A 19,651-nucleotide genomic window follows, 5' to 3' on the forward strand; every position below is an offset into this window, starting at 1 on the left:
CAGTGCCAGGCAACAGATTTCGGCTTGCAGGCAGCCATGGTAAGCCACAGTCTTTTGGCTTTTTTAACCTTCTTAACATGTAGGAATGGTTTCAAACAGTAGCGCCCTCATTTCCCATACCAAGCACCCGTTGGGTTGGCCATTTAAAATGAGTTTGCAATGTAAAAGGAGGGGCTGCGGTTTCCAGGTTAACATGCAGCACAAACCCAACTAACCCCCCTCACCCCCCACACCCAATTCTCGGGGATGATCACTTCACCCCTGCTCCCCACCGCGTGGCTAACAGCGGGGAACATTTCTGTTCAGAAGAGCAGGAACGGGCACCTCTGAATGTCCCCTTAATAAAATTGCCCCATTTCAACCAGGTGACCGTGAATGATATCACTTTCCTGAGGATAAAAAAGAGCGATAAGGAATGGATGTTGTCTGCATGCCAGCAAACACCGGGACCATATGCTGCTATGCTTTGTTATGCAATGATTCCAGACTACGTGCTACTGGCCTGGCATGGTAAAGTGTCCTACCATGGCGGATGGGATAAGGCAGCCCTCCCCAGAAACCTTTTGCAAAGGCTTTGGGAGTACATGAAGGGGAGCTTTCTGGAGATGTCCCTGGAGGATTTCCGCTCCATCCCCATATACGTTAACAGACTTTTCCAGTAGCTGTACTGGCCGCGATTGCCAGGGCAAATTAATCATTAATCATTAAACACGCTTGCTTTTAAACCATGTGTAATATTTACAAAGGTACACTCACCAGAGGTCCCCTGTGTGCCCTCAGGGTCTGGGAGCACACCTTGGGTGAGTTCAGGGGTTACTGGTTCCAGGTCCAGGGTGATAAACATATCCTGGCTGTTGGGGAAACCGGTTTCTCCACTTCCTTGCTGCTGTGAGCTATCTACATTATCTTCATCCTCATCTTCCTCATACCCCAAACCCTCTTCCCTGTGTGTTTCTCCATTGATGGAGTCAAAGCACACGGTTGGGGTAGTGGTGGCTGCACCCCCTAGCATGGCATGCGGCTCCGCGTAGAAGCGGCATGTTTGCGGCTCTGCCCCGGACCTTCCGTTTGCCTCTCTGGCTTTGTGGTAGGCTTGCCTTAGCTCCTTAATTTTCACGCGGCACTGCTGTGCGTCCCTGTTATGGCCTCTGTCCTTCATGGCCTTTGAGACCTTTTCTAATATTTTGCCATTTCGTTTACTGCTACGGAGTTCAGCTAGCTCTGATTCATCTCCCCATATGGCGAGCAGATCCCGTACCTCCCGTTCTGTCCATGCTGGAGCTCTTTTGTGATCCTGGGACTCCATCATGGTTACCTGTGCTGATGAGCTCTGCATGGTCACCTGTGCTCTCCACACTGGGCAAACAGGAAACAAAATTCAAATGTTCGCGGGGCTTTTCCTGTCTACCTGGTCAGTGCATCTGAGTTGAGAGTGCTGTCCAGAGCGGTCACAATGAAGCACTGTGGGATAGCTCCTGGAGGCCAATGACGTCGAATTCCGTTCACACTATCCCAATTCCGACCCGCTAAGGCTGATTTTATCGATAATCCCCTCGTCGGAGGTGGAGTAAAGAAACCGATTTAAAGGGCCCTTTAAGTCAAAAAAAGGGACTTAGCCGTGTGAACGTGTCCAGGCTTAATTCGATTTAACGCTGCTAAATTCGACCTAAACTCGTAGTGTAGACCAGGCCACAGAGAAGGGGTGGGCGGAGCCTCAGGAAGGGGCAAGGAAAAGGATGGGACAAGGGTGTTAGGTTTTGTGCAATTAGAAAGTTGGCAACCCTAACAGAACCCCAAGGCTTTTCCATGCCGGGTGCTGTGAAGCTTTCGTTTGGGGCATCGGAAGTACAGCAAGCCACATGGCAAAAGGAATATAAAGAGCAGCTGCATCATCTCCATTTTGTCTTCATTCTTGCTTCTTACCTCTGGGGTAACTTTTCTGCAAACTGACGCGCTGAACAAAGGACTGAATGACCCATCCAAGCTGTAGATGTGTTCCTGGACTTTCAAGCCAGCAAACTCACCAATATTGCTAAGAACCTGATACATGGACTCTCTGTATGTATCTGAGTGCTTTACCATTTAGCTCTGCAGAAATTAATATCTGTGTCTCCACACTTTCTTGTCTGTAAAATTCTGCTTAGCTGGTGGGTAGCTGGCTCCTGTTCACCCATGTTCAGGTGAAAAGAATTTAGCCATCTTTATGAAGAAGTTTTCTTGTTCCCCTGCATTCAATATTTTGTTCTTCTGTAATTCTGTCAGCTTGTCTTCCTTTTCCAGAGTCCCAATTAATGTTCCGTCCCAGCAGAAGTAGTGCGTTGGGATTGGCCTCAAACTCCACCAGCAACATGAAAGGAAACACACAAACCCTCCAAATATTGGACCACCTTCTCAGAGTGTGATGCCTGTTTTAGGTCTTCAGTCTACCAACACCCATTAGGAAGCTTTATTGCTTCAGTTGCAGCATTATTATAGCATTCAACAACTGTTTGTGTGAATAATTGATTTTTTTTGGTTTTGGTTTTAGGTGGCTAAACTGAAAAAAAAAATACTTGTTTTGGGCCAAACTAAATATTTCATTCAACACAAAACTAAACTTTTTGTTTTATTTTAAAGTGTTTTGATACCATTTTGTTTTTAAAATATAGCTACATTTTGAAACACAAAGTTTTGAAGAGGGTGGGGAAATATTTTTTTTGTTTTTTTGGATGAAACTACTTGACCCAAATTTACAAATAGTTTTGGTCAACCCAGAGCTTCATTTTTTGGTGAATAAACTATGCGTCTAAAACATTTTTCCCAGCTCTATGTTAGACCAGGCACATGCAGTGTGTTCAGTTGGTTCCCTGTAGCCTCCACCCAATGGTAACACAGATGCAGAGGTGCATCCTTTCAAAACATCATACATAATCCATTTGCTCTCTTGTGTCACAATAGCTTTTTATAGCCAATCTGACTTCCTTTTGTGCTGTGTCTCTAATATGAGCAATTAGAGCTGATGGGATGATGTTGAATAGTGTATGTGACTGTTAACCTACAAAGAATGAGAACCCTCCAGGCGTTAGTGCTGGTAATTTTGCATGAAATGTCCTGCTGTGGAGTTTTTCTCTTTTTATCTGACAGCTGATAAGCAGCACAGTCAGTGTGACCTAAATTTGGTCTTAAATTTCCTGCCCCGATCTTTTCCATGCTCAAAATGAAAAGAAAGAGGTCATTTCTACCAGGTTTTGTCATGATTGGTGCCTCGTCTTCTGTCCAAGGCTGGCCTTTTTTAGCTTTGGTTGAGGGTTAAGTACTTTCTCAGGTGATGAAAAACTCACCTAAGACTTAAATGTTTTTCTTGAAGTGTCAAGGAATATATACTGATTTTATTCTAATACTTCTGAAAATCCAGGTATCAGAGATATTAGATTAACCAAACATACAAGGAAGTAGTTACAGATAGAAAATCCAAATGTTTCCCTCCATGCCAGGGTAATAGTTGAAATGAGTAAAAAGAGGTCCATATTTTCATTTGAAAAATGTCCTCTTGTTTATTGACCCAGAAAAATGAGTCACGAGAACCACTCTCCCAACAAAGGAAAAACACCATATCCTGTAGATCAACATTTGTCTAGAACAAGATGTATAAGGCATGATTGAAAAGCACTGGCCAGTAAAGTAAAGAGAGAGAGAGATGTAAAAAGAACAGAAGCTAAAGCAGTTATTCTACGGAGAATTTTGTTTCAGGTATTATCTGAGCCCAAGTGTGAGAGATAAAGATGGATGCATTTTATATTACAGGTTTGTGGCGCTGTTGATGCAGAAGAACAATGAGCTTCCTTAGACAGGTCAGACTTCTGCTGTGGAAGAACTGGACACTCAGGAAAAGGCAAAAGGTAAAAGATAAAACCTTAGTCTTCGGGTTTCTACTTTAGAACATGCTGAGAATATTACAGTGCAGATAGTCAAATGACTGGTACATTTATCAGCCTGCTAAACACGTGCGTACTAGAGAGTGAAATCGGCTGTGCTGCGTCTGTAGGCCTGCCCTCAGGGGCTTAGTCCATTTGTTTGCAAGATGCACTTTGCAGAGTAAATTTAGAACAGCGGTCATTGTACTGAGTATCTGACAAACAACATGACATACAGTGAAGATAGTTCTGGGTACTGAGGTTTTGGTGCTTGGCTGTAAAGATATGCACAAACAAAAATGACTTGTGCACCCCACAACTTAGAGCAAGTCTGGCTCCAGATCTTAATGTTGCCACTCATGTGCACTTATATTAGATGTGAATCCAACTGCACAAAGTGAAGCTCAGTTTTTTTATTACATGGTTGAATGACAACAGTAACAGGGTGAACAGGAATTGGAGAAACATTTTAAATCCTTTTCCATAATACTTTCTCTAGGACAGAGCAACTAATACATATTACGTAAATGCCTTATTTACCATTGCTCATTTTTTATTTCTTTAAACCAAATTATCTTAGGGCTAGTCTACACTGGCAATGCTAAAAAGTTGCTGTGCTCAGGGGGGTGTTTTTTCACACCCCAAGTGAGAAAGTTGCAGCGCTGTAAGTTGACAGTGTAGACAAGCCCTTACAGCCTGGTTCTCTGAGGTGCTGGAAGCTCTCCATTTCCACTGGCTTCAAGTCAAAGGAAGCTGAGGAAGTTCAGCAGTTCACAGGATCAGGCCCTATATTTCTAACTAAAGATACAGAGGGTCCTGTGGCACCTTTAAGACTAACTGTTAGCCTTAAAGGTGCCACAGGACCCTCTGTTGCTTTTTACTGATTCAGACTAACATGGCTACCCCTCTGATACTTAACTAAAGATAGGTTACCATATTTCAAGTTCCCAAATAGAGGACACTTCTAGGAGGAGGGAAAGGGGAGTTGGAGGGAATATTTGGGGGGTGCTGGTGGGTTGTGTGTGTCCTAGGAGGGGGTATTTGGGGGCTGCCTGAAGGGGTATTTTGGGGGGGGGAGGGGTGCTGGACTACGGTGTGTGTACTGGGAGGGGGTATTTGAAGGATGCTGTAGGAAGAACCTGATGGATGCTAGAGGGGTTTCCTGTGGCCTCACACTCAAGGTGGGTGGCAGTGTCGTGCTCTCTGTCATGGATGCAGCGCCAGCCTGTCAGAGTTTCCCTGCCGGCCTCTCCCCCTCCTTAGGGCAGGGAGCCAGGGCAGGCCCTGTCACCCCTCCTGGCTGGGTTCTGAGGCCCCGCAGCAGGGCAGGCGGTCCAGCATAGAGGCGCTTGGTGGCTCTGCTTACCTGGCAGGCTGGCTGGGGCAGGCAGAATGCAGGAGAGGGACCAATCAGGGCACGGAGACTGCTCCTTCTGAGCTGCAATGTTGGGAGCAGAAAAAATCCCAGATATTTCCTCTTATTTCAAAAATCTGCCCAGTTGGAGGACAGAGGATGGGGGGAAAAAAGGGTCATGTCCAGGAAAACTTGGACATATGGTAACCCTAACTAAAGACAATATGACTTAAACAAGAGACGTGAACTATGGTAAGTGAGACATTCCTGTGGCTATCACAGAATCATGGGATTGGTTGAAATGGTTCCCTGTGTGTACCTTTGTCTTTGAGCCCTATAATAAAAACAGACAGTCATCTGCCACCGGATCTTAGTTGAATCAACTTTAGGCCACCTTTAATGTTGCGTGCAATTTTGCAAACTCAGCTGAGACTTACTGCTATGAAATCTGGTTTCACAGAGCATCTTTCCCATTCATGCTAACCCCAAATATTTTGTGGTTTAAAAAAAATAATTAATAACAAAGGCGGCACTGGAAATGGCAGCACATGCAGGAAATATAGCAGCCATTGTGCCCTCTATAATAGCTCCTTCAAACCTTGAAGTCAATGGAGACTAGACTACCTGTGTGCTTAAGGACTGCAGGATCCAATCCATCAATCTGCTTGTCTCCATGTTAAATCTGCTTGTCCCCTCTCCCATTGCTGCCCAGTACATTTGCTCCTGCAATCCGCCTCACCAACAGTACTTGGTGATCTATTCTACGCTGTGTTGCCAGCTCTCGTGTTTTTATTGCAAGTCTCACAATATCAGACATTTTTTCTTAAGGACCCAGCTCTTGGAATTGTATGATTTCCTCAAAATCTCAGCTTTTCATGTTTTTATTTTTTTATTTTATTTATAAGTAAGTTTCTAGCAGTTGTGGTTGTGGAGAAAATCTTGAAAACATACAGCCTGAAGGCTCAAAAACCCAAAGGCAAATACAAAGAATCAAATTGCATTGCTTTTGAAAATTGTATTTTTTAAAGCCAATCTGCTGATATTTTGGGGGATAACTAGTGATTTTTGAACATTTGGGGTTGGCAATCCTGTCTACAGTATTATGACATTTCTAGTTTAATTTAACAATCTCATGAAGGAATACGCATTGGAGATTTCCTTCTGTGTAGCTGGTTCTCACTGTTCTTCTCTGCATAGCTAAGGAAATTGACACAGGCAGATGCCTGGTGTGACTAAAATCCAGGTAATTTCATATTGTATCCTGCATGTGCTGACTTCAGTGCAGAGGGTGACTCCTGAGCTCAGTTCTCAGCTGCTTAGACCAACAGCACATTCCATTGATCCCAATTCGATTGTTTTAAAGAAAGCAACTAATTGTGGCAGGATTTTTGGTGCTCATCCATTCTGTGCTATAGACTGAGAGCTGAAAGGGCTGCTGCAGTCTGGTTTCTAAGGTTTTGTTTTATTTTAAGACGCTCTCCTGTCTCCAAAGGTGAATATTTGGAGAACTTAGAAGACGTTATTTTAAAAGGCTAATTCTTTGATAGAAAATGATTGTTATAAAATATAACTATTTTCAATGCTTGAAATAATAATTTCATTCAATAAACCTATTTAGATATTTGACCCTGTCACTTCAAAATATCTCTGCATTACGAAGCTTCAGAAATAATAAAAAAAAAAAAAAGTGAGGAGGAGATTTTTGTGCTGTTTTTTTCACATGGAAATCTCAGTAATGTTATGTCAGGTCTTTCCTGATTTTGCATGAGAGCTCTGAGGGGTGTTGAGGATTCTTAGCTTTTAAAGCGGGCTGTTGAATCTGTAACAGAGAAGTATTTTGACTCCCATGCTTGTGGTATAAATCAAACAACTGAAAGTTTTAAACATCAGTAAAAATCACTTCCCCCAGCCTCTTCTAGGTTTCATGTGCACGGTGACCACAGTAGCATAAACCTATTAGTTCTCTAGTTGTCCATAAGAACATTTCAAGAAAAACCAGGTAGTCAAGACCTGAACTTCTAATGTCAGAAGCAAGCAGAAAAGATTTTTTTTGCGGAAAAAAGAACCCATTTATTTTTTCACCCATCAGAAGCAACCATATGAGTGTAAACCCAACTTTTCCTCTTTCACTAGAGCAGGGATCAGCAACCTTTACATTTAAACGTTTTTAGAAGGTCTTTCTATAAGTCTATAATATATAACTAGACTATTGTTGTATGTAAAGTATATAAGGTTTTTAAAATGTTTAAAAAGCTTCATTTAAAATTAAATTAAAATGCAGAGCCCCGCAGACCGGTGGCCAGGACCTGGGCAGTGTGAGTGCCACTGGAAATCAGCTCGCATGCCAGAGGTTGCCTACCCATGCACTAGAGGAATGTCTTCACAGCAGAAAAAGCGTGGGTGATCAGCATCCAAGTTAGCCTATACCAGGTGTGAGGAGCCACACGGCAAAGCTGTACCCAAGTTACTGTGTCCTCACTGGTGCCAGGGCTGGATTAACCTTGTGTGGGCCCAGCGCCAAACATATTTGTGGGCCTCCATAGAACGCTACAGCAGGAGTGCGGGAACCTTCCCTGCACACGCCCCCCTTGTTCCCCAAGGCCCTGTCCCTGCCTTGCCTCTTCACTCTAAGACCCTGCAGCTCACTGCTCTCCCTCCTCCCTCTTCCCCGTTGCTGGATCCTCTCCATCTCCCTCCTCTGAGGGATTTAAGCAAAGTGGATGTGAAGTCACTGTATGCTTTGTCTTTGTATGTCCATATATTTCCTTTCTGACAAACAAGAAAACTTAATCACATGGAACAACTAACCACTTCCAACAAATGCAGGCATAAACATGCATGAAACGTTTCCCCATAAATGAGCCTTGTTTTGTCCTTCATAATCCCATATAATTTTGACCACTCAGTGCATGGCACTTTCTAAAGCCAGACCTTAATTGCATTTATTATTTAATAATAGTCTTAATCTGATAAATAAGAGTTGTCTTTAATTTCTTTGGCATGCAAAAATCAAAGACTTCTGGACATGGTGGTGAATTCTAGATCAGTGGTTCTCAAACTTTTTTTTTTTTTTGCGTACCACTTGAAAATTGCTGAGGATCTCGGCGGACCACTTAATGATCTTTCCAAATGTTGTTTGTACCATTAGCTAATTGTAACTATTGTAAAAGTGCTATATAAAAAAACCTTAATGATAATTAACTTTTTTTGTTCTACAAATAAAAGCACACAACTCATATTTTAATATCCGTAGTCTTACCTTTCAAATGTGATAGATGTGCCCTCTGTCCCCCGCCACAGCAGCCCTGAGCTGAGGCTGGGAAGGAGGGCCATCTCTCCCTGACTGCTGTAGCCCTGAACCTGGGGAAAGTTGTCTTTCTCTGGCTGCCGCAGCCCTGCATGTACCAAATTCCCCGCACTTCCTCTTCTCACCCCACTGCCCCCTCCCACCTACCCCTTAATCCCCCCAAGGCCACCAACTGACCTTACATGTGCATCTTCTCCAAGGTCCAGGCACCGAATTAGTGGAGCCACGCCTGCGCGGCTCCACTAATTAGGTGGGTGGCCCTTCATTCTTTTGTATGCCACCATCCAGGCGCGCACCTTAGAGGGAACTATCTGTGGACCACCTGAATGGAGCTCGTGGACCACTGGTGGTTCGCGGACCACAGTTTGAGAACCTCTGCTCTACATAATAGTAAAATTATAAAACCAAGCTATATATTGTATATATACCAGAGCAGGATTAGAATTAAAATCCTTGAGATTTCAGTGTCTGCACAGAGGATAAAATGCACAACTTTCAGTAACAAAAATTAAAAAGTCATGTCTAATGCTCTTCTCACTGCGCTGAAGAGGGTGGGATTTTATTTATTTTATTTTTTTTGCCTTCATCTATCATTATTCCTTAATTTCTGGGGGGGAGTTATGGCTTCGGAGTGAGAGCCACCGGCAGGGCTGGGAGGGGGGATCCCAGGGTTGGAAGTCAGAGGCACCGGCAAGGCTGTGCTAGTAGGGCGCTGCCTGGATCGGTCCCTGGAGTGAGGCGGGGTGGGGGGCAAGCACAGTGGGGCAGGGCGGAGCAGGGGGGATAGACAGGATCCCTCCAGGGTGGCGTGGAGCCAGCACCTACCTTTCTCTGCCACAGCCAGGTCCTGGGGAGCCAGTTCTCTCTCTCTCCAGCAGAGCTGCAGTTCCTCCAAGCAGAAACAGCTGCTCTTCCCACCCTTCTGGCGGGGAGACTGATTGAGGATACTCCTACAACCGGACTTTTAGTGTCCAGTCAGCAGTGCTGACCCAACACTGCCAGGTCCTCTTTTTGATCGGACTTTCTGATTGAAAACTGGACACTTGGCAACAGAGGCGCCCCAACGAGGGGCAGGAGGCCATGGCCCCACCCCTTTTAAAAGTAGAACTGCTATGCCTTAAGGGCGAGCAGCGGGGAGGGGCTAAGGGGTGGAGAGGAGCAAGTGGCTGGCAGACAGGCGAGTGGGCAGAGGAAGGGGACGGAGAGGAGCGGGAGATGGGGGGATAGAGGCGAGGAGGGGCTATGGGGTGGAGAGGAGCAAGCGGCCATGTGGGGGAGGGGCCAGAGGGTGGAGAGCAGTGAGCCTCAGGCAGGGGGAGGGGCACAGAGGACCAAATAGTGGGGGGGGGGGAGAGGAGGGGCCAGGGAGCAGAGAGAAGCGAATGGCCGGTGGGCTTGGGGGGAAAAGAGGAGCCAGCTGTTGGTGGGGGAGAGGGGCTAGGGGGCAGAGAGGAGTGAGCGGTTGGTGGGGCCTCCAGGATGGGGCCTCAGGGCGGAGCACAAATAGAGCAGAGGGGCGGGGCCATGGTCCAGGCGCTGTGCCCCTTTCTCAGTGTGGGCCTGACGCTATGGCAAACCCGGTACTAAGTGGTGGTGCACTCCCCTGTGTGAGGCACTAGAACTTCTGAGGGCCTTTAGCCCCTGGCTCTGTATGGTGCAGTAAGATGAGCCACTCAGATTCTTTCTCAGTGAGTTGTGGGAGAATCTTTCCTTCTGAGCACACACAGGGAATTGTGGGAAGGCATTAGAGTATTGTCAGCGCTCAAGTGACATTTTAGCTGGGTTATCAAGTTGAGTGAAAGCAGCATGCGGTGTTAGCCTAGCACGTGAGAGGAGCCAGCTAGCCTGGGTTGAGACTGAGATTTTTGTATGTGAACAGGAGGAGATTAGAGGCAACAACACCCAAGTAAGAACCCTGGAGAACTCTGCACTGAAGACATACCCTAGGAGCTTGTTTGATTTTTTTTCTTCCACTAAAATCACTGGTGGTAGGATGACCTGAAGTGGATGTTACTGTTTAGGGAAAATCCAGGCTTTGTGGCCGGATTAGCTGCTGGGGAGGTGAAAGCTGGGAGGGGCAAAGAGGCATCATCCCCAACTGCACAGCTGCTCCTTACTCCAGGCCAGAGAGGTGGGAAAACAGGAGGATCTTCACGGTGGCAGATTTCCCAGTCCCTTGGTCTAGCAGTGCCCCCACCCACCCACCCCCGCACCGGTCTGGCTTTTAGAAGTACTAAACTGTATTTTTTTAACTCAAGATTAAATGTGTGAAATAGGAAATGCTTGCTTGGCAAAAATTTCTCCGTCCTTCAGCCATAAGCCGAGGCTGAGCTTAATTAAAGCTAATAAACAAAGTTACAGTGGAAAAGACAGGGCAGCTCCAAAACTCTGTTTTTAATTATACTGTGGAATTTCTTTCGGCTCGATCCCCTGTCACCATTTAGCCTAAAGAAGGCCACGGGCACGTGATGCATTCTGCAGATTGCTGTACATATCTGGTGCCTGGGAGAGAATTTCCTATGTGCAAACCAACTACTCAGGATTTGGGGAGAGTCTGTTGTGGCTGTTACAAGAAATGTAATGCAAGGTGGATAGGCACAGAATAACACAGCAAGCTCTCCCAGCACAAATACAGCACAGACAACAATAACAATAAAGGGCCAGAGAAGTGGGGAATGTGTGGTAGTTGCTTTATGCTATAGCTATCAAAGAAAGATATCAAAAGGAAAAAAAAATAGTTTTAACTAGTCAGACAAGCATCTGAAGGGAAAATATATTTTGTGGGGGTACAACTGCTAATTCAGCAGAAGGAGTTGGTTGCAGGTGTGCTCCATGAACCTTGTCCTTTTTCATCCCTATAATTTCCTGTGGGCCACAGAGGCTGTTAATCCCATTTCACAAGAAGCTCAGTGCATGGTTGCTATTCTTTCTCTTCTCCAACCTCCCCCACCCAGCCCAGCAGTTCCGCGTCACTGTCTGACTAGCTGCTCTTCTCAACAACTTTCTAGAATTATTATTTTTTGTTATTATTTTAGTATCTATCCGTAGCTGTTTAGCACCTGCTGCCTCCTCTTTTTTTCACCTTAGCTTTTTAATCACCCTTGGTTTTTAAACATTCTTCCAGTGGATGGAGAGGAGCACTGAGTTCATGGTGATGTTCAGTAGGGCTCTGTTTTGTAAATTATTGGATGAATTATGTCACATTTCTTTTGTATACACTTTTTTCCCCCCGCAGCTTCGTTTTCTGGTGGAGCTTGCATGGCCTTTGTCTTTATTTCTTGTCCTTGTCTGGCTGAGGAAGGCTAACCCAGTCTATCGCCAACATGAATGTAAGCATATATATTATAAAACTAAAACATAATAATAATTAATAATTCTTATTGCAATAATGTCTAGAGGCCCCAATCATGACTCAAGGCCCAGTTGTGCTAAGTGTTGTACACATAAAAAGATGGCCCTGCCCTAAGTAGTTTATAGTTTTAGTAATTTTTAGGCATATAATGTCCCTGAATTAAAGTAACAAAACAAAAAATCCTATGTTAGCAATTTATGGGCCATTTCGCTGCTTATAAAGGCAGCAGCCATACCAATACTATCCTAATAGTAGATACTGGGGGTTGTCTATTCTGACGGTTCTGAGTGCTGCTCATTTCTCTGCCATTGATGGCACCTTGCTCTGCCAATAACCCCTCCTCTCATTTCCAAATGTAATTGCTTGGCTCTATGCACATATTGGTCTAAACACTGGTCTAATTTACCCTCTGGGATATCGGTGGGGTTGCAAGGTTATAGACTTAGCTAGAATTAGGCCTGTTGTTGGAAATCCTCCCAAGAAATTTCCCAGAAGTTTCCAGATCACAGGTCCTGGTTCTCATGGGGGACTTCAATTACCCTGACATCTGCTGGGAGGGGAGAGAAATACAGCAGTACACAGACAATCCAGGAAGTTTTTGCAGAGTGTTGGGGAAAACTTCCTGGTGCAAGTGCTGGAGGAACCAACTAGGAGCCGTGCTCCTCTTGACCTGCTGCTCACAAACAGGGAAGAATTGGTAGGGGAAGTAGAAGTGGGTGGCAACCTGGGCAGCAGTGACCATGAGATGGTCGAGTTCAGGATCCTGACACAAGGAAGAAAGGAGAGCAGCAGAATATGGACCCTGGGCTTCAGCAAAGCAGACTTTGACTCCCTCAGGGAACTGATGGGCAGGATCCCCTGGGAGGCTAATATGAGGGGGAAAGGAGTCCAGGAGAGCTGGCTGTATTTTAAAGAAGACTTATTGAGGTTGCAGGAACAAACTATCCCAATGTGCAGAAAGAATAGCAAATGTGGCAGGCGACCAGCTTGGCTTAACAGAGAAATCTTCGGTGAGCTTAAACACAAAAAGGAAGCTTACAAGAAATGGAAACTAGGACAGATGACTAGGGAGGAGTATAAAAATATTGCTCGAGTATGCAGGGGTGTAATCAGGAAGGCCAAAGCACACTTAGAGTTGCAGCTAGCAAGGGATGTGAAGAGTAACAAGAAGGTTTCTACAGGTATGTTAGCAACAAGAAGAAGGTCAGGGAAAGTGTGGGACCCTTACTGAATGGGGGAGGCAACCTAGTGACAGATGATGTGGAAAAAGCTGAAGTACTCAATGCTTTTTTTGTCTCAGTCTACACAGACAAGGTCAGCTCCCAGACTGCTGCACTGGGCAGCACAGTATGGGGAAGAGGTGAGCAGCCCTCAGTGGTGAAAGAACCAGGTTAAGGACTATTTAGAAAAGCTGAACATGCACACAAGTCCATGGGGCCGGATATAATGCATCCAAGGGTGCTGAGGGAATTAACTCATGGCGATCAGGGGAGGTCCTGGACAATTGGAAAAAGGCAAATATAGTGCCCATCTTTAAAAAAGGGAAGAAGGAGAATCCGGGGAACTACAGACTGATCAGCCTCACTTCAGTCCCTGGAAAAATCCTGCAGCAGGTCCTGAAGGAATCCATTTTGAAGCACTTGAAGAAGAGGAAGGTGATCAGGAACAGTCAACATGGATTCACCAAGGGCAAGTCATGCCTGACCAACCTGATTGCCTTCTATGATGAGATAACTGGCTCTGTGGATATGAGGAAAGTGGTGGACGTGATATATCTTGACTTTAGCAAAGCTGTTGATATGGTCTCCCACAGACTTGACTTTAGCAAAGCTTTTGATATGGCTCAATGGGTAGTAATCAATGGCTTGATGTCTAGTTGGCAGCTGGTATCAAGCAGAGTGCCACAGGGGTCGGTCCTGGGGCCAGTTTTGTTCAACATCTTCATTAATGATCTGGATGATGGGATGGATTGCACCCTCAGCAAGTTCGCAGATGACACTAAGCTGGGGAGAGAGGTAGATACACTGAGGGTAGGGATAGGGTCAAGAGTGACCTAGTCAAATTGGAGGATTGAGCTAAAAGAAATCTGATGTGGTTCAACAAGGACAAGTGCAGAGTCCTGCATTTAGGATGGAAGAATCTCATGCACTGCTACAGGCTGGGGACCGACTGTCTTAAGCGGCAGTTCCCCAGAAAAGGACCTGGGGATAACAGTGGATGAGAAGCTGGATATGAGTCAATAGTGTACCCTTGTTGCCAAGAAGGCTAATGGCATATTGGCCTGCATTAGTAGGAGCATTGCCAGAATATCAAGGGAAGTGATTATTCCCCTCTATCGGAACTGGTGAGGCCACATCTATAGTATTGCGTCCAGCTTTGGACCCCCCACTACAGAAAGGATGTTTTGAATAAATTGGAGACAGTCCAGCAGAGGGCAACGAAAATGATTAGGGAGCTGGGGCACATGACATATGAGGAGAGGCTGAGGGAACTGGGCTGCAGAACAGAAGAATGAGGGGGGGATTTGATAGCAGCCTTCCACTACCTGAAGGGGGGTTCCAAAGAGGATGGAGCTAGGCTGTTCTCAGTGGTGGCAGATGACAGAACAAGAAGCAATGGCCTCAAGTTGCAGTGGGGGAGGTCTAGGTTGGATATTAGGAAAAACTATTTCACTAGGAGGGTGGTGAAGCACTGGAATGGGTTACCTAGGGAGGTGGTGGAATCTCCATCCTTAGAGGTTTTTAAGGCCCAGCTTGACAAAGCTCTGGCTGCGATGATTTAGTTGTGGTTGGTCCAGCTTTGAGCAGTGGGTTGGACTAGATGACCTCCTGAGGTCTCTTCCAACCCTAATCTTCTATGATTCTATTAAATTAATGATTTGGTTTGGAAGTCCTGGGATTACTCCCCACTTACTCTCACATTTGTGAATATTAATATGACATGGTCCTTAACATATTCATTTTAGTAAACATGGAGGGTGGGATTTTCAAAATGCTCAGTGTTAGCCTAACTCCGTTTCCTTTGAAATCAATGGGAGTTCTACCACTGACTTTAGTGGGAACAGAGTTAGATCAATTCTGAGTAGTTTTGAAAATAATACACAGAACATATGTCTTTTTACTTAACAAAGACAAAAACCTGAAAAAACTTTCCTGGCTAACAAAGTAACCATAACATTCCTCTTGCAAAAAGAAAACCTGTGAAGCTCCTAATGTTCATTCAAGCTGCCTTAGGAATGAAACCCAACAATTAATATTTTGTCTTCTCTTCTCTGTTTCATATACACAGGCCATTTTCCAAATAAGGCTATGCCCTCTGCAGGAACGCTGCCATGGTTACAGGGCATCTTCTGTAACATGAACAATCCTTGTTTCCGAAGCCCCACCCGTGGAGAATCTCCTGGCGTTGTCTCTAACTACAACAATTCCATGTAAGCAAAGAGGAACCTCCTGCATTCAGGGAAAAGAGATGTGTGTGCTAGGTTGGGGCTGCATTAATATACTGAGGTCCTGGAGAAATGCCTAGCAGCCTGTCTCTAATGCATATCACAGATGTGACAGATCTTGGTGAGCAGTCATGGAATAACGTCAGCCACAAAGTTCACCCTCAAATTGGCTGTAATCCCCATCCCCTATCAATGGGATGGGTACATGATAAAGGCTATTTTATAGAATTATTCTGCAGTGTGAATTCAAATCCAAGCCTTGGCAGAAAGTTGAGCATCCAGGAAGACTGGATGGTTCAGGATAGAGGTAATGGAATATAGAGCTTTTCAACTGTAGCATGGCCTGGTCAATAAAAAACAAAAGGTTGCATCTGATGGCTGTTCTATGGTCTGTGTGAAATGAGTTTGGTGGTGTCCCTCCAATTGCCAGTGAACAGGTGTCCACATCACAAAAACCACTCCTTCAATTGACTATTATAGTAGAAGTCTAAGAACAAAGGCCCAGGAATTAAGAATATAGAACCTGAATTGTCTTTTACCACCATTTGAGATACTTCCTCTAAATCAGGGCTGGGGCAAACTGGCAATGTGGGAAAGTTTGCATTGACTCCGCCCATGCTGTACCTGTCCTGGGAACATATAAAAGACTTCCCTCAGTCTGTCAACTCTCAAACACTAAATTCACTAATGGGGAGATGGGCAAAATTCTGATCTTTTGGTCAGAATCATCTTTGCAAGTGCTTCAGTGTATTGTGTATTATAGCTGACTCATGCAAGTCATGGAGTTTAGCAGGGCAAGGACCTCTAGAGTAAAATGAGGACAATTGCAAAATCTGTTCAAACATGCAGAAAATAATGGCCACATGCCCACTTGTCAGGGGGTGGTTTTATCTTTTGAGCAGTGATACTCAGACTTCCAAGGTTCAAGAGCCTAATTAGCAATCAACATTGCCTAAAAGAGCCACATTAGTGTGAATTCATTGTTTCATTTACTATAGTACTATATATTCATATTTAAACAGTATGATGGGAAATATTTAGTTAGTTTATTCTCACAGCAAAATGACTGACCAAGTATTATTATTTTATCAACTACAGTTGGTTAATAATATAGTAAAAGCATCCTGATTGCTTAATAACTTAGGCTAATAATTAAATCAGTGTTTTAATATCATGTGCTGCAAAGAGCCACAGAAAGACACATTAAAGAGCCACTTGCGGTTCACGAGCCTCAATCTGAATATCATTGCTTTAGAGACTCCAAAACGGAAACGTCCATGAGCTAACAACAACAAGGCCATCAAAGATGCAGCCATCTGAAACTGGCCTACTTTGGTTTTCCCTTTTCATTCCACTTTCTTTTTTTGTTTATCTGTGAACATTTAAAATGTTAAATCAAATGGAGTGGCCTATGAGCTAGTGTATTTGTTTTCTGTATAATGCATCTTTACTTTTCTAGGTAGTCTCTTTTTCCAGCTGCAACTTTGTGAGGCAAATCAGACTCAACACATCAGAGGAGGCAAACACACTGTGCTCTCTGAGAGACTTGACTTGACTTCCTTCTTGTTTTCCTGTTTCCTATCATCTTAAAATAAGTTATTTAGGTTGAAAGTATCAGTCTTTGTATGGAAAAATATAGCACTCTTAAAGAAATGCAGTGTTTCAGCACCGATCTGGGAGGAATTGTGCATTATTTCCAGGTTCTATCTCATGCCCACTGCCTAGGGACTGGTCATCTCTGACAGCTCAATACCTAGATGTGCTCTGTTTCTCACTGGTACTTATTAGAATTTATTTGTACCTCTCCCACAAATACGGAGTCTGATTCTTCCACCCTTACTTGTATTGTACTACTGTACCGTACTCTATGGGGTTGGAGGGCTACACCCTGAGTAAAATACTGTTCAGCATGAGTAAGCATGACCAAATTGGGCTCAAAGTAATTTTCATTTTCAAATTGGGCATACAGGTTGCTGCTGTTTAGTGCAAACTTTGATTCTCTTACAATAGCACAAATATAACAAAGAGTCTGGTGGCACCTTAAAGGTGCCACCAGACTCTTTGTTATTTTTGTAGATACAGACTAACACGGCTACCCCCTGATAAATAGCACAAATAGTCTCTCTGTAATATCCGCTAGATTGATGCTGCTGTAATGAATCCATAGAGATGGACATGTCTGTAGCCTGACAACATTAAAGTCATTCCAAAGGGTTTAAGTACAGAAATAGGCTTTAACCAAAGGCTCAAACTTTGGGGAAGTTTGGTCCTAATCCAGATCCGAACATTGCCCCCTACATCTAGTGGACACTATGACCAGATTAACCTGTGTGTGAAGAGCCTCGTTCTCTTTGTTTCTGCGTTTCCCATGACATGTAAGGTTTGTCTTACCTGCCCTGTGTCATTAGTCTTTACTAATGACTCATTGATTCTTCTTTCAGCTTAGCAAGAGTGTATCAAGATGCTCAAGAGCTCCTACTCCAGGCACCTGAAATCCATGACCTGGGCAGAATCTGGGAGGAATTGCGCATTATGATCCAGTTTATGGAAACAATGAGGACTAATCCTGAAAGAATTGCAGGCAATTTGTTTCATTATATTCTTTAGACTGTAGTGCATTCCTGCCCAAGAGCTGGGTAATCCTCACCTCTGCAGACAATGTCAGGAGTGACAATACAATTCACACCTCCCTGTTGGTAAACATACATTTAAACATTCTGTATTTGAATGGCCTTAGAAATTATTGATTTAAATTCTAAAAGGACACTCCCAAAATTAGTGGGACAAAAATGGATTGGCCCTGAGAGTGACAGTGACCTGTCTTAGTTACAAATCCTTCACCTCAGGAGGAGATATATATATAAAATCTAATATTGTGACTCAGCAAATATTTGTTAATAAGACAATATATACAGTGACTCCAATAAACCATATGATACAGGTGTTCTAGGATGGTGTGTGCATATACTGTATGGATGCCATGAGGGGACTAACTCGTTGTGAAGAGCTTGGGGGACCTCAAAATATCCCAAAATGTAGGCTTTTTAAGAACACAAATATATTCTGAGCTGCATTATGGAAGCGAGCTGCAAAAACTGATCCCAAACAATCAGCCCTGTGGGAGTGAGGGAAAGCACAAAATGCCAGAGCTTTGAAGTTCAGAGTTCCAGGGCCGCACTCCAGGTTTTTCGAGCTTTTCAACTTTCTTTGCAATCCCAGTTCTGCATTCAATGTTCCTTTACAGGGCATGTCAACTCTATTTAAGTCAGAAAATAAACAAGTGTGTTCCAGCTGCCAGGCATCCTGTGTAGCCCAATATTAGTGCTGTTTCAGAATCCCAGTTTAAAGTCAATAGCCTGGTTTATTTTAAAATAAAAGTTGTATTCTGCTTGTTCATCAAGCAACCAACAAAACTAATGTTGGGGACAAAGAAACAGGATGAGAAGTGCTACTTTTTCTTCTATGTGGAAGGAATTACTGGCTCTGTCTGTGTGTAAGTACTGTAAATTACATATATAAACTGTGTTAAGAGAACATTAAGGGGGAAGAGTCAAACACTCAGAAATTAGGAAATTCCACAATTAAGGTTGCCTGTCAGTCCACCTTCCCTTGGCTCTTTGAACCAGTCCCAAGACTCAGCACCCCATCACAATCCCCATTCCACCCAGTCTCTCCCTTTGCCATTTCCCCAGTCTCAGCTCCTAATTTTTCTGCATGCCTGTGATCCTGATCGCTCCTCCACAGATGAGGCACGAACAGTGGGGAGTACAGAAAGCACAGGATACAGTCTCCCTGCTCTCAGTTCCTGTCCTTGGTACCACAGCAGTCCTAGGTTTCCTGCAGGAGCAATTTCTCAGCCCCTGGACTCCTGTGCATGTTCAGTGCTGATGGAATCTTTGAAGTATTTACCTGCCAAACCCTAATAATTCTCTACTGAGTGTGAACTGAGATTTTCAGAAGCTCATAACTTGGCCAAATTTAGCAGATTTTCCCAGGGATGGCAAAAGATGACACCTGCTGACACCAGTGCAACCTCCCTTCCTCCTCAAGCTCCCCAGCCAAATTTCAAGAGCCTGCTGCAAAGCATGGAGGACTAGAGTTTCTCAATTAAACAATTACAATAATTGTTTTTAATATAGGCAAAAAACCCATTTCCCCCTAGCTTCATTCTGAGAAACAGCTGAACTGTTTTTGCTGAAATTTTCCAAAACAATTCAGTGTGAGGCAGACATCTAGCATGGAAAATTTCACCCCAAACACTGGTGAAGTTAAAAGCAACTGAAAACAGGGTCTTATAGTG

At 44.2% G+C, this 19,651-nt stretch overlaps 1 protein-coding gene across 1 annotated transcript in view; it reads left to right on the forward strand.

The window, feature by feature from the left end:
* The window catches only part of ABCA4 (ATP binding cassette subfamily A member 4), a 128,599-nt gene that overhangs the window by 12,498 nt on the left and 96,450 nt on the right, over positions 1–19,651 (forward strand). The window contains exons 2-5 of the mRNA XM_054037008.1: positions 3,784–3,878; positions 11,790–11,883; positions 15,195–15,336; positions 17,793–17,932. Coding sequence (XP_053892983.1) covers positions 3,813–3,878; positions 11,790–11,883; positions 15,195–15,336; positions 17,793–17,932 — 442 coding nt within the window. The 5' untranslated portion in view covers positions 3,784–3,812. The remainder of the gene's footprint in view (positions 1–3,783; positions 3,879–11,789; positions 11,884–15,194; positions 15,337–17,792; positions 17,933–19,651) is intronic.

The sequence above is a fragment of the Malaclemys terrapin genome, chromosome 8 (genome assembly GCF_027887155.1).
Source record: "Malaclemys terrapin pileata isolate rMalTer1 chromosome 8, rMalTer1.hap1, whole genome shotgun sequence".
Classification (NCBI taxonomy): domain Eukaryota; kingdom Metazoa; phylum Chordata; order Testudines; family Emydidae; genus Malaclemys; species Malaclemys terrapin.